Source organism: Cibotium barometz, chromosome 27 (assembly GCF_041138505.1).
Source record: "Cibotium barometz isolate CiBa-2024 chromosome 27, ASM4113850v1, whole genome shotgun sequence".
Classification (NCBI taxonomy): Eukaryota; Viridiplantae; Streptophyta; class Polypodiopsida; order Cyatheales; family Cibotiaceae; genus Cibotium; species Cibotium barometz.
Genome location: NC_141072.1, coordinates 35,623,528 through 35,645,700, shown reverse-complemented (window position 1 = coordinate 35,645,700; position 22,173 = coordinate 35,623,528). Strand labels below are relative to the sequence as shown.

At 49.4% G+C, this 22,173-nt stretch overlaps 2 protein-coding genes across 5 annotated transcripts in view; one reads left to right on the top strand and one right to left on the bottom strand.

Annotated features, from left to right (window-relative positions):
- Positions 1-263: 263 nt before the first annotated feature.
- LOC147623336 (uncharacterized) overlaps positions 264-22,173 on the bottom strand; it is a 61,756-nt gene continuing 39,846 nt past the window's right edge. For all 4 annotated transcript variants that reach the window (XM_086821478.1, XM_086821480.1, XM_086821479.1 and 1 more), the window contains exon 3: positions 264-1,192. In XM_086821478.1, the coding sequence (XP_086677604.1) occupies positions 564-1,192 (629 nt within the window). In that variant the 3' untranslated portion in view covers positions 264-563. The remainder of the gene's footprint in view (positions 1,193-22,173) is intronic.
- Positions 19,295-20,236, top strand: LOC147623337 (uncharacterized). The gene is made up of 2 exons (XM_086821472.1): positions 19,295-19,507; positions 19,565-20,236. Exons 1-2 carry the CDS (start codon positions 19,298-19,300, stop codon positions 20,234-20,236), a joined length of 882 nt encoding a protein of 293 aa, XP_086677598.1. The 5' UTR covers positions 19,295-19,297.

Genomic DNA, 22,173 nt, shown 5'->3' with positions numbered 1-22,173 from the left:
ATTGGAGCTACATACGGCCAACGAGATTTTCCTGTGCAAGACAGAGCATCCATTATGAATCCTAGCACAGAGCATCTATGGTAAATCCTGTGTATGTGCTGGCTAGGACTAGAACTCAGGCCGGCCCTATCACACCCACTTGAGAGTTGAATTCTCTCGCCAAAAGAGCTCATATTGCCACACTATTGCTACAAAGCCTAGCCACATTGATGGTGGCTTGGAATCATCAGTATACTCAAGATGCATTGAAATACAATATCATGACACAAACACAATCTTGCAGTTATATTTACACTCTCAGTAGTTCATGCTTAGGAGTTCTGAAGCTCTACCCTGAGGGTAATAAAAGGATTAATCCTATGTTAATCCTTCAATGATTAAAAGCCTATCATATTTCAACAAAGAAGACAACCTTCAGTACACGACCTATTATCTACATCAATTAGACCACCAAACTTGATATAAACTGTCCATAGGCAAGTACCACCACAGGGCAATTTTTATACAAATAAGTTTGGGAGCCGAACAAGAACACACCAACAAAACTGCTCCCACCTTAAAAGTCATGATGCTTCTTCATTTTCTTTTTCTTCTTTTTCACTTATCTTCCTCTTTGGTAGAGGGACATGCACGACTGGTTGAAACTCATAAGTCCCATCACGCAGCCGCTTCTGAAGCCTCTTGAATTTTTCTATGTCTATGCCTTCCATTAGCTTCTCATCGTCATCCGAGTTTTCTGCAAGAGAAGGATTCTCTTGGGCTCTGAGTTTGAGATATGAAGCTATCAGCATATCAACTTCAGTTGCCACTTCAAACACATTGATATACCGCCCGTCGGGACCTCTCTTCAGCTTGTCCAAGCAAGCTTTAACCCGTTCCTTCCTATTCCATGGCTTCTTCTGTTCATCCTTTGAGGGCTCTTCCTGTAAGTGGTCTGAATGCATCTCTCTTTGTGAAGCTTCCTTCTCTTCATTGTCATCATCAAGATTAAGTTCGCTTTGGAATGCTTCAAAAATCTCTGTGTCACTAAAAATGTTATCAGAGGTCTCGTCACTGGAAGGCTCATTTCCTGCATCACTATCTGATTGATCTGACTTGTCCGTTGATGAACAAAGATGTCGAGCACCACCGAAAACACATTTTGGCCCCTCCGTCTCACGAAGTTTACACAAGTACGTGGCTGCGCAAGTGGCTGCAAAAGTGATAGTGAAGCAGGGATTAGGTATAAAAGCAAGTAAATAACAAAGCAGTTAGCATGCCATCCCAGAGGCTTCAACCATTCTTTTCAAACAAAGAGTTCAATGATATAACAAAGCGACAAGGGACCATATATCACTACTGATTGAGAGAGTTTTCTGGAAGGTTGATCTTTCTTTTTGTTGGTTGTGTGTTTGGTGGGGGGGGGGGGGGGGGGGGGGGGGAAGAGAGTGGGGTTGTTGCTCACTTAATGATGTGAATTCTTATTGGTGGACCACTGACTGAATGCACTTCAGATATACCTTCATCTTGGTAACTTATCCTCATTCACAATGTATGAAGTAGTGGATGGCACAGTTCCTCACACATAGCCTCTTTCTAAGCACACACAACAAAGGGACTGAATTCTCAATAAGTTGTCTTTGCCCAAACCAAACCAAACCACATGCAGCATTGGACATTCTAAGATCTCCAGTCAAAATTGTGAGGCAAATTATGAAGCTAATACTCGATCCTCACTTGCAAGTATTTGTATCGACCAAGTGAAAATTGAGTGAAAGCTTCATCGTTTGATTCTGAGATTGAGTGGAGATTCAGAGCATCCGAGGCAGTGAGTGGTTTGGCAAGTCATCTGGAGGTCAGGAGCTACCTTTATAGGTATGTGTGTGTGAGCCAAGTAGGAGGCTTGCTAGAATTACCATGTAAATTCTGATTGGTGGACCACCAACTGATTGAAATTCAGGTGTACCCTTCATCTTGGTAAATTATCATCATTTGCCATGTCTAAAGGGGTGTCTAAAGGAGTGTCTAAAGGAGTGGTGGTAGGTGTACTGCACTCTCCCCTATTAAGACTACATTGGTCTCACACACATAGCCTCCTCCTAGGCACACAAACCAAATCACATGCCGCATTGGACATTTTGAAAGTCAAACTGTGAGTCAAATTTTTAAAGCTTTCATGTGATCCCGCTTGAGTCTTGACCAGCACACACACCTGCGCAGGTAGCTCTTAGAATCTGTGGGCACCTTGAGTTGATCACTTGTCTCCGAACCAAACCACTTGTTGCTGCATTGGATGCTCTGAGGTTTCCACTCAATCTCGGAATCTTGACTCGATTTGTCACCATCCGTGCACTGAGGTGCCATGTGACACTGGTTCATCATCAATGCTGTACTTGTACAGATTTAGTACCTTGTTTAGGATTATTTGTTGTACACCTTGACCCATTGTGAGCCCTATTTCAGGGAAATGCCAGGCACGAGCTACATAGGTCTATCCAAGCTTAACTACAAACTGGTGGTCGAACTTCGCCTGCGAGCTCCGCCTCTCCCCCTCCCGCTGCTTCTCGCCGTCGCGCCCCCCTCTCCCCCCCGCCTGTCCCCCGCCTTCTCCTCCGTCCTCTCCCCCGCCTCCTTCATTGCACCCTTCCTCGCCATCTCCCCCGCCTTCTGCCTCGCATCCTCCCCCGCCATCGCTCCCCCGCCTCCTTCCTCGTTTCCTCCCCCACCTTCTTTCCCCCCTCGCCTTCTCCTCCTCCGCCTCCTTCCACGTTTCCTCCCCCGCCATCCCCCCCCCCCCGCTTTCTTCCTCGCTTCCTTCCCCCGCCATCTCTTCCCCCGCCTCTCTACCCCCCACGCCTCCTCCTCCTCCGCCTCTCTTCTCTCCCCCGCCACCTCTCCCCCTCCGCCTTCTCCTCCGCTGCGCGACTCTTCCCCTCCGCCTTCTCCCTCTCCTCCCCTTCTGCCTCGCCCCTCCCCCCACCGCTAGCTCCCCCCGCCTCAGCTCCCCCCTCCCCCCCCCCCCCCCCGCCCCGCCCCGCCCCGCCTATCCTGTAGCCCTCCGCCTCTCCTTTTCCTCGCAGGGCTGTGTCCCTCCCGTTGGTGACCCCGGTTTCTGGCCTTTTCCCTCTGGAGGACTCAATGGAAGCCGCTCCGACTACCCCTGCCGATTCCGGTCTCCGTCTGGAGTTCACAGCTGAAGATCTTCAGTTGTTTGTTTCCACAGTATCCGCTCTTGAGGCCTCCTCCTTGGTCTGCAAGATAGTGGGTAGCCGTCCGATGCGGAGAGAGCTTCGCGCCTTCTGCAAGGCAGCCTTGTTGGTGTGCCCGCCAAGATCGTCAGCGTAGATTTTTTGGGACGTGGCTACTACCAGGTGGATTCCGAGTCCCCCCAGGCAGCTCAGATGGTGCTGGCTCGGAGCCCCATTGCCCTCCGCTCATCCCGAGCGTTCCTGGCGCGATGGACTCATGGTTTCGACCCCGCTTCTGACCCGCTAGCAGGCGCGACAGGTTTTCCCGTCACTATCTGCTTTCCTGGACTCCGTAAGGAGTACTTGCCCCTCTTGTCATCCATTGGCAAGGCGCTCGGGCAGGTGGTGGAGATGCCTCAGACAGCGGCTTCAGTGATAGCTCGGGCAGCAGGACTCCCGGCCATTCGTGTTGTGGTTCCGTCACCGGAGTCCCTCCCGAAGACGATCCTCCTCCCTTGTCTTTCTGGAGGACATCTGATACAGCGCGTGGAGTATTCGGGCCTCCCCGGCCAGTGTTACACATGTCGGGAGATGGGCCATCTCGCACGCGCCTGTCCACGCAAGGGGGTTCATCCTTCACGCTATGCCGCCTCTGGACCCCCTGCAGGAGACCCGAGGGGTGGCCATCCACCTCAGAGACCGGACATCCCTGGCTCGCCACAGCAGGCGCCATCATCTGACGAGCAGGCCCCGGCGGAGGATGCCGCGCAGACCCAGGAGGCTGGCGGATGGCAGGAGGTTCGCCGGCGGAAACGCCCGGCCCGCAGGGACCGTCGCAGACGCCAGCAGGCAGCACAGGCTGGCGGACAGGCGACTCCGGCTGGCGTACAAGCACCTACCCGCACTTATGCTCCAGTCAGGGATAGGCAGCCAGCAGGTCCCACCCCGATGGACGAGGATTCAAACTCAGTGCCCGTTGAGGCCGCTGGTGGAGCCTCCCACGTGGAGACCCCGCTCCGCCTCCCCCCGCGGGGGGCCCCGCCCCCTCCTTGGAGCAGATTCCTGAGGATCCCGGGCCGCACTCTGCGACCCCCGGCTCCTCTTCCCCTCACCCGGAGAACACTCCTTCCACCCCCCCCCTCTCCCCCCCCAGCCCCCCCCCCTCCCGCCTCCCCCGGCGGCCCCCCCTGACACCTATCCTCTGGCAGATACCTCTCCATCCTCTCCTCGCTCTCCCCCCCCCTCTCTGCGAGCCCCCATCCCTCCCTCGGCCTCTCCAGGATACTTCACCAGACCACCCACTGCCCTGGGGCAGCGCAGCTGGGTAGGCCAGAGTTCAGTCCAGCGGCTGTTCCACCGCCACTCCGGGCCGGTGGAGATGGCGATCATAGCTTCGCCTGCCACAGAGTTCTCTCCAGCCTCCCCTGGGGGCCCCCCGCGAGTGATGGGGCTACCAGTGGATTACGGTTTTTTCAGGTGCCTCCAGCTGGATGCTGGCCCGTTCGAGACACTGGTCGCGTCCTTGCGAGTTTGCGTGGTGTGCCATCCCTCTCGTTCTCCTTCAGTGGTGAGCAGCATGGTGGCCTTCTCCTTTCCTCTCAGTGTTGCCCCAGACACAGCATGGGATTGCAACTCTGTAGAGGAAGTTTTGCGTGATCAGATACTGGAGTTTCTCACCACTTCAGTGACTTGGGGCTCACGGACCTATTGCAGACCCAATTACACTCAGCCCGCATGAGTTTGTTTGGTATAGGAGATTGGCGGGCGGATCCGGTCCACACCTCAGTTGAGGCGGTGCTACTGATTCTCCTCCATGCCGCCCCGAGGGTGCAGCCTACCTTTAGATACATATATGCAGAGGATTGGTCTCACGCCTATGCCCTGGACAGGGCGAAGGCGGAGTGGGGCTGGACACAGAGACAGGTCACCCTCTTTTTGGAGAGACTCCGCACCCGGACAGACAGTGACTATTCTCCCTCCAAGCCGGCGCCCAAGACTCACAGACTGGAGAGCAGATCATCCGGGCCGGCTGAGAGGGGTGAGCCAGTGGCATGCACTAATGCATCCTGTTTGCCATAAGGCTGAAAAATCATGCCCGGTATATCCTCTAACTGTGGTATATCCATAGGGATATCTTCTGCCATCTCTGGCTGTCCATTTGGACCATTTTCAGCACCATTTAAGGGCTGGTTTTCCTGCTGTAATGGCTGATTTACAGCCCTTTGTTGTTGTCCATGATGTCCATCATCATCAAAGATGACTCTGCCAGGCTCCTGTTGCCTTGCAGGCTCTTTATACATGCATGTTTCATCAAAAATGACATCATTGTTGCGTATGATCTTTCTATTCATGGGATCCCAAAGTCTATACCCCATTTCACCTCTGTCACCATATCCTAGGAATATGCATTTGTGAGACTTAGGATCAAGTTTGGTGCGCATTTCCCTGCGTATGTGCACGTACGCAACGCAACCAAACACTCTCAAGTGCTTGTATGACGGAGGCTTCCCTGTCCATACTTCCTCTGGCACTTTCCCACCAAGCCTCGTGTTAGGTGACCTATTTATAAGGTGAACGGCTGTCATAACAGCTTCAGCCCAAAAACCATGAGGTAATGCAGCATGTGACAACATAGAACGGACCTTCTCCTGTATGGTCCTGTTCATCCTCTCTGCTGTCCCGTTTTGTGGAGGATCATAAGGAGTAGAGAGCTCCCTCTTGATGCCTTTAGCATCACAAAAGTCCTGAAACTGTTTGGACATATACTCTCCACCATTGTCGGAACGCAAAGCCTTCAGTGTTTTGCCAGTTTGATTCTCAACAAGAGCAACAAACTTCTCAAACACTAAGAATGTATCACTCTTCAAACGAAGAGGATAAACCCACACCTTGCGTGTGGCATCATCTATAAAAGACACAAAATATTTTGCCCCTCCCAAAGAAAGCTGAGGCATCTCACATACATCTGTATGCACAAGCTCTAACTGAGCATCTTTCTGTCCAAGAGCTTTCTTGTGGGGGCACTGTAGTTGCCTACCATATATACAATGCTCACAAAACTGAAAACTTGAAAACTTTAGAGAAGGCAAGTAACCCAAACGAGACAATTGCTCCATTCCTTTGACACTCATGTGTCCCAACCGGCTATGCCACATAGAGATTTCCGGCAGCTCGGTTGCATTTACATTAGCATGGTGACAAACACCTGCATGCATAAAGTAAAGAGTGTCCACCTTAGAGCCTCTGGCAACAACCAGTGAGCCTTTACTAATTTTCCACTTTCCACTACCAAATGTGGTAACATAATCAGCATCATCAAGCTGTCCAGTAGAAAGCAGGTTCTTCTTGATCTCAGGCACATGCCTGACATCATGGAGCATAAGCTGTGAGCCATCTAAAAATACAAGCCTTACATCACCTCTGCCAAGAATCTTGCATGCATGGTTATCACCCAAATAAACCACTCCTTCATTGCCAGCAGTGTACCTGACAAACAAGTCTCTGCAACCTGTGACATGAAAGGAGGCACCTGAATCAATGATCCATGAGTGCATACCATGACCACCTGTAAGAAGTGAATGGGCATCAAGTGAAGACGTAAAGAGGACCTCATCCTCACTGCCACCTGCATGTGACACATTGATTTCTTCAATCTTGACTCCACTTTTGCCCTTTGGCTTCATCTTTCTCTTTGTCTTTGCCTTTTCCCTTTTCTTTTTGATCATTTTTCCATTTGTAGCATTGCTTTTTAATGTGTCCCTTCTTGCCACAATAATGCCATTCCAAATCCTTTTTGGAGCGAGACTTGCTCCTTCCCCTTTCTTGGCTTTTCCCCCTTTGTTGGGATCTCCCACGTGCATTCATTGCATTGGACTTTCCAACAGAGTTGTTTTTCCTGTTCATTTCTTCTTGAAGAAGAGCACCCTCAACATCTGCATATGACAGCATAGCATGCGAATTGCTAGTGGCTGTCCTAAATGTGTCCCAACTCTCTGGCAAAGTGCATAACAAAAAGGTGGCTTTGAACTCATCGTCCATTGCCAACTTTTGATTAATGACCTGGCTGACAATACCATTAAACTCATTTAGATGGGCTGTCATAGACGCCCCTTCCTTCATCTGAAGACCTATGAGTTTCTTCAACCAATACACTTTGCTTGAGGCACTTTGTTGGGCATACAAGTCCTGCAATCTCTGCCACATTCCCCAAGCTGTCTTCTCTTCACGAATGCTGAAAAGTAATGAATCTGACACAGACAACATGATAGTAGATCTTGCCAGTTCATCCATATCTTCCCACTCTTCAGCAGTAAGAGAAGCGGGCATTACACCCCTTTCTTTGATAGGCTTGTGCTGCTTCTTCTGGAGCAACACATTGTAGCACTGGGTTTGCCAAATATCATAATTATGCAAGCCTTCAAGCTTCTTGATGTGAAGCAATGAAGAGCTCTCACCTGTGGTTGCCATAGCAAAATGCAACCTGTCAATGCCTGACTCCCTGCAAAATGTGCAAACACTGCACCAAAAGCACACAAAGTGCTCACAGTTATTCTCCCAAGCTTTATCTCCCACTGCGGAAGCAAGAATGCAACTTTTCTCCCACTTTATGTGATGAAATCACCAAAATCTGGTTGCTGCAGATTTTGGACAGCACCTTAAATGTGCTCTTTTGCCCTTCCAAAGTACTGTACAGCAGTACTAAGTGCTCTCCAATGATGTACCAAACCTGTACCGGCAAGTACAGCAGCTGAAATTGAACCTTTTGGTCACTCAAAACAGTGTACAGCCATGCCAACACTTGCACAAAGCTGTGCCAAATCTGTACCAGCAGGTACAATAGCAATAAATGCTCTCCTGGCTGTCCAAATGAGTGAAAATCAGACTTTTACAGTCCTGAACACTGCATACAACAGTCCCGAACAGAAATTGGGCAAAAGTCCCTTGACTGCAAGCTGATTTTTGAGGATTCAAGGCATAAATGTCTTGCCTGCTGCTTTGCCAAGCTCAACAAGCATACGAACTTGAAAAGCCCCTTGATTTAAGATCAATTTTTGATCATACATGGTACATTGACGCACATGAAGGCATCCAGAGTGTTCACGATGCTTCCCCCTGGCCACATATACATCAAATACATGAAAGTCCCTTGTTTTACAGGCACATTGAGTGCTTGTAAGGCATCAACACATTATCCACAGCATCAAATGCGATTGCCTGCATGCAAATCGACCAAATCGGCACAAAAGCCCCTTGATTTGCACTGCAATTTGCTGCAATTTGCTGCAATTTTGCCCAAATGTGCGATTTTTCACATCATACAGCATGTATGAGTGTTTAATTGCACAATTACATCAAAAGCCCCAAATTTCGACATCCAATTTCCTGCAAATTGATCCTGATTTGACCAATTTCCTGCAAATTTATCCTGATTGTGACCAATGTCACCCAATTTTGCCAATTTTGCTCAAAAATTGAGCAATTCGGCGCCTGTATTTGCTCAATTAACGATTGCACCTGCTCAATTGCAAATCCCAAAAAAAATTTGAGAAAAATACCTTGTAATTTTCTGATTTTTCTCTGATTTGCAGGAAAAGGAGGGTTTGCTGATGCTGCTGCAGAATTAGTGCAGATGAAGGACTCCTTTGCTCAGATGGCTGGCTGAAAAAAAAATGAAGCTCCCTGACCCTTTAGGACACGTGGCTGAGCGCTGGCTGACTGCTGAGCGTGGCCTTACAGGAGGCGCCTGGCTGCAGCTGAGCAGCTGCGCTGGCTGCAGCTGGGCTGGCAGTTGTGTGGCGCCAGTGATTAACACCTTCGCTCAACGCTTTCGCTCCACGCTGTTCGCCAACGCTTGGTAGCGCTTGCAGCTCGCCAGTGATTAACACCTTCGCTCAACGCTTTCGCTTCACGTATTCGCCTAGCGCTGTGCGCTTCGCTCGTGTTTGCCTGCGCCGTGTAGAGCTTGCTGACAAGCAGCCCCGTGCGGCCACGTATTCGCCTAGCGCCAGCTTTCGCTCACGCTTCGCCTAGTATTCGCTTCGCTTAGCGCTGGCGCCTTCGCCTAATATGTTCTGTTGAGTGGTGGTGATGACTACCTCTTCTGATGTGACTGTCATCAGAGGTTGCCACAGCAGCCCCTGCCTTGTCTTGGGCGTCAGTCAACTTGCTTCGGCTCCTGCTGCTGCACTACTGCCGGGATGCCTCCTCTGAACTGCGCTAGTGAGTAGCTGCAGCTTGCTAGTCCTCAGCAACACCTGAAGAAAATCCTACTTCTTTCTCCTCGAAGGAACTGAAGGCTCTGATACCAGTTGATGGGGAGAAAACAGAGTTAGGTTATGTGGGAGACATACACAGAGAAGAACAAGGGAGAGAGAGAGAGAGAGAGTTGTGGGGATAAGTCAACTCACCAAGTGAGTGTGAGTGTGTGACTCCCCTATCACACATGTATATTGCACTAGTACACATAGTGCACTTAGTACATTAAAAGTACTAAGTGTACTATGTACTATAACTTATGGGCTTGTACACACTATAAGGGTGGGCATAACGCCTTTACCCCAACACCACGGACAGCGGCCCGGCCCTTGGATATGAGGACGTCCCTGGCAGTGCGACCATCCAGGTCTCTGAGAGGGCGATGGCGGTGGTTCCGACGCCAGACTTCTCTTCGGCAGCCCCTCAGGAGGGGGTCGGGCACAGATGGGAGATGATCAGCAGCATGACGGCTTGGCACATATGGAGAGCCCGATGCAGGGAGGCCATTGACTGCCAGGCGACTCCACCGGCGGAGGTCATACAGGCCCTCTGGGTGGACATCATTCACACCTTGAGAGGACACTGGGGGGAAACTCCAGGGCGACTCGGATCGCATGAGAGGTCGCCGCAAGGCTTTCCTCCGCACTTGGCAGCCTGGCCCTTTCCTCACCGCGAGGGGCGAGGATGTCACTTGGCACTATAGGCCTCCAGTTTGGCTTTTCTCACCTCCCACATGTACTACTAGGTAGCCCCCCCCAGAGAGCGGCCAGCCACGGGGGTGGAGCTCAGGTGTTCACTGTGTTTTTTTTATCCCTCCTTGCGAGGTGAGCTTTGTAGCCTTATGGCGTTTTCTCATTAACTAATAGAAGGATCGTTTTTCCGGGGGGGGGGGGGGAAAAAAAAGGTCTATCCAAGCTTTAAGTGTCAAAGTCTGTCACTTAACCCACTTGCAACAGTCCTCCGTAGCATAGAAGTGTTGTAGAAGCATGTAGGTTTCATAGGCTTGGCTAGCCTTAGGGCCAGCCATAATAGGGCACCCATAAGGGTTGCCCAAGAGCCACATAAGGGGCTAGCTTGGGCCTTGTCATAGTGGCCAGCTTTAGGCACAGCATGGCCAGCCTAGGAGAGGGATGTCGGTCACCATAAGCATCCCATTCAGCATAGTAGTAGCCAGTCAGCCAGCAGACAAGATACCAGCCATGCGTGTGTGAAAGCGACAACATAAAATAGTTGTTTTCAACAAGTCATGGGCTTTTTCTACAGGCCGACAGCAGCATATGTAAACCGACCAGCATCTAGGGACCTATATAAGAAGCCCTTCAGTCCCTTGCATAAATCATCTCATCCTCACACAATTCAGCAGTGATCAAGAACAGAATTATGTTTATGTAAGTCTCTTGACTAGTACATGCATACTTTTCAGTCATGCTCAGCGGAAACGAGATGACGGCTGCACCAACATCCATGAGAGACGGGCGGGAGTAGTGAAGAACCACACAAACTTGGAAAGGTGCTACCGCCTCCTCTACAAAGCTTGTAAGGGCAACTGTAACACGGAAATCTAACCAATCATGAAAACTGAAAATACACAAGTATGCCAGATAAATAAGATGACAACTCTGCACAGGACACCACACTAGGGGCCAGAAGATGGGCTGACCCCATCCCCCCCCCTTTATGGTTAGATTACCAAAAAGGAGTCTGCTTCCAAATATAACTTCACAGGTGCCCAGGGATTCTCCAATGGCTAGCACCTATCTCTTCTAGTACAGTATGAAAGCAAAACAAAAGCAAGTGCAGAATTTGCTGATGATCCTCAACACAAGAGAGCATTCCCGGCATAAAGCATATGTAGGACAACCATGGACAGCCCATAGCACTCCCACATCAGCCCGGGACAGCCTTGTATCTTCATCTTCCTCCTATCTAGCTCATAGAACTAATTGACCAGCCTTGTAGGGCTGTTTGCAACAGTCGACTAGCTCTCAGTAGCCACAGAAAGGGTCGACCAACAACAGCACACAAACCAAATGGTCCCCGATCAGCAAAGGATGACTCTCCCTCAAATCGGCCAGCCTTTCTATCTCCCTTCCCTCTGACCATCAGCTTTTCTTGAGCTGTAAAGCAGTCAGCCAGCTTCAAAACAGCCACCAGAGGCAGTCGACCAGCCTTGGCCACACACCTGGATCACTTTAGTTGCAGTAGGTGACAGAAGATGGCTGTGGTTGGCTGCCAGGAGGCTGAAAACCCATTGACCAGCCCTCATGCACACTGAAAATCATGCGTATCCCCAAAACTGGAGTAATAATAGAGGCTCCCTACCGGAAATAGCCCACTCATGTGCTTTTTTTAGGTCTAGAAGGGGGCGCCTACATAAAGTTGGCCCAAAAATTGTCCACATCCTGTCTTTTGGCTGCCATGTGTATCAAATAAGTCCAGTCCAGTGTGTACAACTTATAAGTTGTCCGGTCACTTATAAGTGTGTGTGAACCTGCACCCATAATTATTAGTATATGAAACCATGGGTTTTTGGGGACACTTACCACTTGCAAAACATATGTAGACCACCTGTCAATCCCAAACAGGTGTGCACATTCATGGTGCCCACGCATCCCCAGCCCCATGGACAACGCACGCAAAAATCTCAGGCATTGTCGAGGCAAACAAAACAAGTCATCAAAAGATAAAATCAAAGTCGTGTACACACATGAGTGCAGCTAGACTGGAAGAAACCCCCATCTGCTCAGTTGTATCAACTAAACTGTCCAGGGCTCATGATCCTTCTGAAAACTTACTTCCTAGAACATAAATACGGAAAATCTCCAGGATAGCGAGTCCTAGGGAATCACATCATGTTAGGCTCCATGAGCCATACATATATACCATGTCAGGCCCCACAAGCCACACATGTTCCATCATGTCAAGCTCCATGAGCCACACATGTATTGTCATGTCAGGCTCCATATGCCACCCAAACACCATGTTAGGCTCCACTAGCCATATATGTATGTCATGTCAGGCTCCACATGCCACACATGAACAGTATAAAAACAGAAGCTGTGAGGAATTTTGTGTCATCCCTCCCGGCTTCTAAGCAATTGACCGCAACTAAAAAAGCTTAAAGTAGGCCTTCGGAAGCTCCAGATAATCTGCAAAATAATCCTCGTCCATCCATTTTGCATCCATAGCCGAATAGTTTTTAAACTTCACAAGATACCTGCGCATTAGCATGCCACCTGCATGCTTGCGCTCCTTATGAAAAACTATTTGCTTAGGTTGCAATACCTTCTCAAGTTCATCCACTTCTGGTGGATCTTCCAAAACTAGTTCCATAGGATGTGGTCCCACAGGGCCTCAGCAAGCTGACATGAAACGCATTATGTATTTTCCAATGACCGGACACTACCAATCTATAAGCCACTTCATTTATCTTCTGCAAGATCTGGAATGGCCCATAATACCTGTTTGAAGAAAGGTTAGGAAACCTGCCTTCCTTGCCTGGCCGCTTCCGAAGACGTGCTTTCTCAAATTTAAGGACCCAATGACCTTCCTTGAAAATAACCTCTCGCCTGTGCTTGTCATTTGTCTTTTTCTGCTTAGCTTGAGATCTTTCTATGGTTGTCCGAACCTGTGCAAACGCAGTATCCAAATCCTCGACAAAATCATCTATTGCAAAGATTTCATCTTTTGTTCGTAAGATAGGTGGAAGCACCATCTTGCCAGAGATTATCTCAAACAGAGCCTTATTAGTTGAAGAATGCAATGTGTTATTGTATGCAAACTCAACCAATGGCAAATACTTTTCCCAATCTGACTTCTGCTCAGATACATAACACTTGAGCAAATCAAGTACAGCTGAATTTGCAATTTCACTTTGACCATCCGTTTGAGGATGATAAGTTGATGAAAAACTCAGCTTTGTGTCCATGTTATCAAACAATGCCCGCCAAAATAAACTGGTCGTCCGAGGATCTCTATCCCCACAATAGACTTGGGCATGCCATGATGTTTGAAAATCTAAGCCAAGAACGACTCTGCCATGTGCTCTGGCTTGATTGTTTTCCTCACATGAATAAAGTGTACCTGTTTGTTGCTAAAACGATCTATAATAGTCCATATAGCATCATTACCATGTGCCGATCTCGGCAAATCCATAGCAATGCTTTCTCATGATTCCCGCGGAATGGGTAAGGACTGAAGCAAACTAGGTAGGTGTCTTGTGCCTGTTAAACTTGACTTTCTGACACACCAAGCACTCTCGCACATAAGCTTCAATATCCCTGCGTAAAGCTAGCCAAAAGAAATATCTTTCCAAAGCCTGTGTAGTAGCCAGAATACCACGATGACCTGCATATGGAGGAGCATGATACTCTTCCATAACCTTTTGGCACAATTCATGCACTACACATACGGTTTTGCATCATCAGAAACCCATCTCGAATCGAATAAGATAGGACAGCAGTACCATCATTCAAATCAGCCCAAATAAGCTGAAAATCTGTATCCAAAGCATACATATCCCGCATCGCTGACAAGTCCTGATGATAAGCTATAGTTACTGCATGTACTTGAGGCCTACGAGACAAAGCATCCGCTACCAAATTCTTCTTGCAAAATCTAAAAATGGAACATGGACAAGAAATTCACCCACCTTAGATGCTTTTCTGAGAGTTTAGGCTCTGTAAGAAAGTGTCATAAACTCTGATGATCTGTTTTAACCATAAATTCAGCTCCCAAAAGATAATGTTTCCATGTTTGAAGGGCATGAATAACAGGAAACAACTCTTTCTAATAGACCTGCAAATACAATTCTGCATGTTGTAGGCGACGGCTTTCAAAAGCCACTGCATGTCCCTCTTGATTCAAAACAGCCCCCAAACAATCTTCACATGCATCACACTCTTGACTGTCATCATCCCAATCTTTTCCCGAAGTCCCTCCGTCATCCATCCATCTCTAGCAACCCTTTTCTCTAAAACCCGGCCCGGTCTCCAAAACCACTGTATAATATCTATGCATCTGTTCCATCCAGTCCCCAATCCGTTCCTGCCTTGACTCTGAACACTGTCTTGGTCTTCATTCCTGAGATATGAGTCTGGCACTCTCACATCACCCCTTGGAGGATAATCCTCCCTTGGGACCGTTGCCCGAAAACCTATCTGGGTCACAGGACCATCATCCCCTCTGGCTTTGTGGAACACCACCAACAAACCTCTTGGGAGCTCTTCCCAATCTTGTGGTTCTTGCCTTGGGCTTCGTACCCATGCACTTTCATGTACCTTGGACCTGTACACCATCATATGGGACTGAATCAGTGTTTAGCTTTGTTGAGCCTGATGCTCTGATACCAATGTAACACGCGGAAGCTCTGGGGGTCTTTTTTTCAGCCCTTAACACCATTGGGAACATGCTGATGCAAAAACGCAGACAGAAGGGAGAGTAGAGAGAGAGAGATAGCTGGAAATTCAGTATATTCATATGGTACAAAAAGGTACCCCTAATCTACAGCCATAGGCTGCCTTTCATAAAAGGTGGTAAACACCAAAACAATCCTAGTTCTTGACCCACTCCCTAGTGGAATGAATGATCCAATCAATGAGCATATGCACCCTTTTATAGGCCTTTTGGAGCATTGGAGTGCTGGCCGACTGCTGGTCGGCCAGCCGACTGGCTTATCTTATCCATAAATGCAGCACCAACTGGTCTTCTTGCTGCCGACAACAGTTCCCTGCTTCCGATAGCATCTAACGCAGCCGACAGGTCCTTCTTGTCTTCCATGTCCTACCCAAAGTACAACCTTGGCCAAAACTGCACCTCATGATCAAAACTTCCTGGTTCTAATCTGTTTTTCTGGTTGCCCCTTTAGGATTAGCTCCAGGATATGTTCATGGACAAACATGCACATGACAGCTAAATGATAAATCATAGAGCCTGCAATGCTCAATCAGAGGCTGGAGCGTGAGAAGTACTGGCGTCATGATCATGAGTGCCTACATGGCCAGTCTGAAAGGTAGTGGCATCGTCCTCTGGGCTCTGTTGTGTCTCCACCTGCTCATTTCCCTCCTGCTACTCTATCTCCCACTGAGTAAAGGGATGTGCCTTTGCAGTTGCACCCTTGCAAAGCATTCGCAAGTTTGCGCTTACAAAGACAAGATCATTGGCCTTTTCTACACCAAGGCGGTTTCTCTTCTTTGATGCAATATGGCTGTAAGAACTCCAAAGCTGCTCCAAACAAGAGGAGCTTACAGCTTGGCTGAGAATGCGGATAGCCAAGTGTTGCAGCTCAGGCCCATCTGAACCATAGTCTTCCCACCACAAAGCAGCCCCAACCTTCAACCTATCCTCCTGTGCATCCGCACAACCAAAAGCACCACGAAAGGACCTGTATGCGGCACGCTGGTCTCTGATTTTGCGCCTAATGCCTCCATCTGGCACTAGACGATCCAAGATGCGCCTCCAACCATCACTGACCTCTCTGTCACTCTCTTGTCCATTACCCTAAAACTCAGGGTCCACCATATATGCAACTGCATGCATAGGAGAGGCATAGGAGTTCCACCTTGTCACACATAAGGAACGAATCTCCTCGTATCTGTCCTCATTGGGCTCTAACTCTTGCAACTTCTCTATCATTCTATCCATTGCCTCATACACCTTCCCGATGCAAGTGAACTTTCAAGAATGAAACTTAGAAAAATCATGTCAAGAGGGAAGAGTCAAGGCTTACCTCGCAGTATGGAAAGCAATATGGTCATGGAAGAAGAAACGAGCCACAGCTGTATCAAACTCTTCCTACTTCTTAGGATCCCAACTTCCCTCTAGTGTACTCTATCGTCGCCGCGAGGGTGTGGGCATCGCAAAGGAACCTACACCATGTGGCCGTGGTGTAGATGTGGTAGATGCACCCCCTGACCCTGAAACAGACCCCTCAGGTGGTCTCACAAATGCTGCAGGATCCACAACCACACGTGCCGGCCTTGCAGCCCTCAAAGCCTCATGCCCGGCACTGCGCTCAAGAAGCTCCCTTCTCTTCTCTGATGTGATTCCCGTGCAAAATCGAACCTCGTGCCGGGACTCATGCATAAGGTGGGCTCTCACTTTGTCTGACCCACTCGTCCGCCTATAGAGGCAAAGCTTGCAAGACCACGGGAGTGAATCTCCTCCACTTCCAAGAGAGCGGTTGGCATTAACCTCTTCCCACCATGACCAACCATCGGTTCTTCTAGCACCACCACGACATGCGGAGCCAAAGGTTGCTTGTGAAGAAGATGCCATGAGAGACGGTGAAAGTTGAGAGAGAGAGAGAGAGAGAGAGAGCTCTTAAGGCTTAAGGCTTAAGGCTTAAAAGTCAAGAGGCTAGAGCCTAGAGAAAGCTTGTGGGTTGAGACGAGAGAGAGAGAGAGAGAGAGAGAGAGAGAGAGAGAGAGAGTGAGGGAGTGGAAGAGAGAGAGAGAGAGAGAGAGAGAGTGACAGAGTGAGGGAGTGGGGGAGAGAGAGAGAGAGAGAGAGAGAGAGAGAGAGAGAGTGCACTTGCTGCTTAAGCTCAAGAGTGGGGCGGCTGGCCAAGAGTGAGAGAGTGGGAGAGAGAGACAGGAGAGCTCAAGCCTTATAGGCGGCTGAGGGTTCCAAGCCTCAAGGCTCATGCATGGTGCGGGCTACGGGTGACAGTAGGCCATAGACTACAATGCCAAGGGAGGAAACGGGCGCAGCTGCCAGCCACCAACGGGCAGAAGCGGCAGAAAAAATGGTGGAAAAAAGCAAAAAAACGGCGGAAAAAAAAGCGAAAAAAAAAACGGCGCAAAAAACCAGCGAAAAAAAAAAGCGTTTCGCCATCCCGTTCCAAACCCGTCCCCGACAGCGCACATCCGTTCCGTCGTCCCCTTGTGACGCAGGTGCCCGAGGCATCCCGCCCGTCCCCAGACCATATCGGAGCGCCATGCCGATTCAGGACGGCGTGTCCGCGTCCCGGCCCTCCATCCCCTGTTACTATGCTTGTATGGTCATAAGCAAGCTCCCAGGGCTTGGAATCAGAAGATTGATTCCTTCTTTCTACAGATTGGATTTTAGAGATCAATTGCACATCCTAACTTGTATCTCTTTCGGGAACGCGGCATGGTCACGTTGATCATCCTTTATGTGGATGACCTCATTCTCACTGGCGGTCATGTGTAGCCCATTGCAGTGACGAAGGCTGCCTTGTCAAAGGAGTTTGAGATGACCGATTTAGGCTCACTTCACTTCTTCTCAGGATTGGAGATCTGGCAAACCCAGAGCCTAGAGGGGGTTCTTTGTCTCTCAGCAACGGTATGTCCAAGAGTTGCTTGAGGCCTTTGGGATGGAGAACTGCAAGCCTATCACGTCACCGATGGAACCGAACACGAAGCTTACAGTAAATGATCCTTGTGAGCCAGTTGATGCCTCTCTATACCGGAAGCTGGTTGGTTCATTGATCTGGTTGCTAAACACTAGATTGGACTTGAGCTTTCCTGTGGGGCTGTTGAGCTCATTTATGCAGATGCCATTGAAGTCTCATTGGGACGCAAGATTGCAAATCTTGCGGTATCTACAGGGTACGAAGGATCTTGGACTCTTCTACGACACTAGAGGTGAAATGAAGGACCGAGTTCGACTCCAAGGTTGGAGTGACTCAGATTGGGGAGGAGATCCAGACACGAGGAGATCTACATCATCAGGCTACAATTCTACCCTCGACTCAGGAGCTGTTTCATGGTGCAGCAAGAGGCAACCAACTATTGCCTTGTCGTCTACAGAGGCACAGTACCGGGCTGCTTGCGGTGCTGCTTGCAAGGTTGTGTGGCCGCGGAGATTGCTTGACGAGATTGGGTTTCCGCAAAAGCAGCCCATGGTCATCCAGTGCGATAACCAGAGCTGTATCGCTATTTCTCGGAACCCGGTCTTCCATGCCCGGACCAAGCACATAGAGATACAATCACTTTGTTCGTGAGAAGATCTTGGCTAGTGACGTCTTGCTTCTTTATTGTTCGACAGAGGACAATTCAACAGACCTCTTCACGAAGTCTCTACCTCATGCTATGCTCCGGCGGCACTCCAGCAGCTCGCTGGGGTTGGTTCCACATCCAGGAGCTGAGAGGGGGTGTTAGCAGTCATCTCCTGTGTCTATACACTATACCAGGGCCTCTGTTGTGGGGTGTGCCCACCTGTTTTAGTGTTTTCCTATTTTTCCTCACTCTCCATGTATTTTCCCATTTTTCCCTGAGGTGTGGAGGGCTGTCGGCTGTCCTCAGAACCTGGCCGACTACATGCTCTGGTACCCGACCTGTCCAGGTGTCCTGGCCAACTTCAGGCACTTGGCCGACTTGCTTATTTTCTGGTCAGAGGCTGCCCATTGGCTGGTCGTGAGCATGGGCTGCTGTCGGCCTGTTTTAGGCTGGCCAACCAGCAGCCTGGGGCCATATAAAATGGCCCCCTTGCCCCCACACTTCTCACTTGTCATTTCCGGGATTTTCTTTGGTGTATATAGCAGAGTTACATAGCTTCTCTCTCTCTCTTTCATCTGCGTTTTTCTCTCTACAGCAGTTGTCTTCATTTCCGCCGTGCATTCTGACAAAGTTTATACAGCTTCTCTCTCTCTCTCTCTCTCCCGCTGCCTGCCTGCGCCCCCCCCCCCCCCCCCCTCGCTGCCTGTCCCCGCTGCCTGCCCTTCGCCCCCCCTTCGCTGCCTGACCTTCGCCCCTTTCGATGCCTGTGTACCTGCGCCCCCCCTTCGCTCTCTCTCCCGTTGCCTGCCTGCGCCCCCCCCCCTTCGCTGCCTGCCTCCGCCTCCCCTTCGCTCTCTCTCCCGCTGCCTGCCTACGTCCCCCCCCCCCTCGCTGTGGGAAGTTCTGCAAAAAGTCATGGTCAAGACCGGGTTTAAAGAGGAGCTCGTGAAGGTGGAGGACAAGCTCGGCACAATTATCAAAGAAAACAAGAAGATGGTGGACTCTTCTGTTACCGCAATCATAAACCGCCTCTCCAAACTCGAGAAGGGATTTGACAAAATCCAAGAGCTCGAAGAGAGATCTTCCAAGCAAGAGGCTGAGATTTCAGCCTTAAAGGAGGAACTAGTGGAGGCCAAATTGCATGCTAAAAGTCAAGCGGCTTAAATCTCAGCCCTCAAAAAGGAGTTGGAAGCCACTTCAAAAAGCAAGCTTGAGGATGGAAAATTTCAGCCTTCCTTTATTGAAGAGCTGAATACCATCAAGGAACAAATGAGGATCATTCGAGAGGAGGAGGAGCAACATAAAGAGAAGACATCTTCATGGGTGGAGGTGATCACAAAGACACAAAAGAAGATGGACGAGGCGGAGAAATGGATCGAGGTCGCCAAGAAAGGGAAAGGTAAAGAATCGCCACCCATCCCCACTCCAACCATCATCAACATGACCCTTGAAGAGGAGCAAAGGAGGAAGACCCGGGCCTTACATGTACGAGTGTCCGGTCTAAAAGACCATGATGCTGCGGAAGGGGAAACCAAGGAGCTCTTCTCTATGGTGGGCATTGAAGCCACGCACACAAAGGCATGGAGAGTGGGAAAGAAGAGAGAAGGTACTGGCGAATCTTCTAAGGAGAGAGCACTTATCATTCGTTTCCCCTCCATGGAAGCGAAGAAGGACTTCTTGAAGAGACGTCCTACACTCAAGAAGACGGGAATATTTCTTGGAGATGACCTCACACTCTTGCAACTTGCCTACATGAAAGAAGTTATGCCCGAGATAAGGGCAGCCCAAGAGAAAGGGAAAGTGGCCTTCTATAGAGATGGTAGAGTGGTGATTATGGAGAGGCGCTCTTCATGACGGCGCGACACCTATGGGACTACACTCAAAGTTGCTACTTGGGATTGTAATGGATCTCTACGCCTTTATGTAGGGGCTTTTGAGGATAGTTTCACTGGGAGGGACATCATCTTCTACTGTGAGATGCATCAAGCTCCTGGACAGTCCATGCCACATGTTAGTGGATACCGATGGGAGACAGCCTGTAGACAGGAGACTCGTTCAGAGCATAGAGGACGGGGCTCAGAAGGAGTGGCAGTATTGTTTAGAGAGGAGCTACAACCACTGATACATATAGTCCGCAGAGATGAGCAGGCTCGGTACATGTGGGTTAGACTGAGGGCAGAGACGGGCAGATATCTCTACATTGCTATATGCTATTTTGCTCCTAGTACATCAGTGTATGCATCACCTAGCGGGCAGTCTCCCTTTTCTATTTTGGATGATGACATTTGGGAGTTCTCCAGGGATGGTGACATCATTCTCCTGGGGGACTTCAATGCCAGGACCGCCCATAACCAGACAGTATTTTATGATACCTCAGAGGAGATGTTGAGGAAGCTTGATGTCAGGGATATGGGCCTATCTAGACTCTCACAGGATGAGGAACATACAGTGTATGGGCGGTATTTGATAGACATGGGGACTGCACATGGATTGGCCATCCTGAATGGCCTACAGAGATTCCCGACATCGGGCGGTTTCACTAGCTTTCCACATCGGCATGGTGCTAGTACAGTGGACTATGTTATGGCTCAGCCCAGTCTCATTCCCTCTTTTCAGGATTTTATGGTAGGCACTAGGCCGGTTGGAGTAGCAGTGGATCATGCTATCTTGTCCTTCACTTTCACATTTCAGTTCAACACCGCTCCATTGGGACAAGTCTCCACACACACTCGTTATACCTTTACAAGGAAGACTGACACCGTGTACACAGGTGAGATATACAGACGCTTATGTGCCGAGGAGCCGGGACGGCCATTAGATGAGCTCACTCAGATATTGATAGAGACGCTTCATGCTGCAGCATCAGAGGCATATCCACATAGTCAGCCTACACGGAGACGATCAGGGAACATGCCCCAGAACAGTTGGTATGATGAGGAGTGTAGAGGGATGAGGATCAGATTACAGAGAGAGGTGCTCATGGGTGTTACCACTCACAGACAGTCACGGATTACCTTCCGGCACCTAGTGCGACGGAAGAAGAGGGCTTATCTTGCTCAGTTAGAGAGGGATTTGTATCAGTTATTTATGAGTCAGGACTCAGGCGAGGCATGGAGACTATTCCATGAGCATTCACCATCACCAGCCATTACCTCCACAGAGATTTGGGGTGAGTATGCAGCATCCCTGTACACAGCACCAAGACAACCGCCCCTGCCAGACCCATCGGAGCCATGCCCAGAGACATGTGCTTTCTTTACTGCTGAGATGGTAAGGAAAGCTATTGACAGGATGAGGACTGGGAGAGCATATGATCATGATGGTTTGGTAGCAGAGCACTTTATTCATGCCAGAGATATGCTTGCAGAGCTTATTGCTATGATGTTTAACCGAGCCATGTGTGAGGGTTTTCCTGAGACTTGGAATATGTCCACGATTGTGTCTATCTTCAAGTCAGGGGATCCCATGCTTCCTGGGAATTATCGTACCATCATGATTGGTCACACATTGGCTAGATTATATGCATCTATTCTTGAGCAGGAGTTGAGTAGATGGGCAGAGAGAGAGGGCATACGTGCATCAGGGCAGGCAGGGTTCAGGAGAGGTTTCTCCACTCTTGATCATATCTTGACACTCAGAGCTATTATTGAGGAGGGCAGATTATATGGCAGGAGGATTTATTGTTGCTTTGTGGATTTCCGCAAAGCTTTTGACACAGTACCGAGAGCCAGACTGATGCACAGACTACAGGAGATGGGAGTGCCCACAGAGCTGATTTGGGGAATCATGGC

Excerpts from the sequence above, each read along its gene's own strand:
- LOC147623337 (XM_086821472.1), top strand. The coding sequence starts at position 19,298 with ATGGTCAAGACCGGGTTTAAAGAGGAGCTCGTGAAGGTGGAGGACAAG. Across the intron at positions 19,508-19,564 it reads CAGCCTTAAAGGAGGAACTA|GAGTTGGAAGCCACTTCAAA; the intron begins GTGGAGGCCAAA and ends GCCCTCAAAAAG.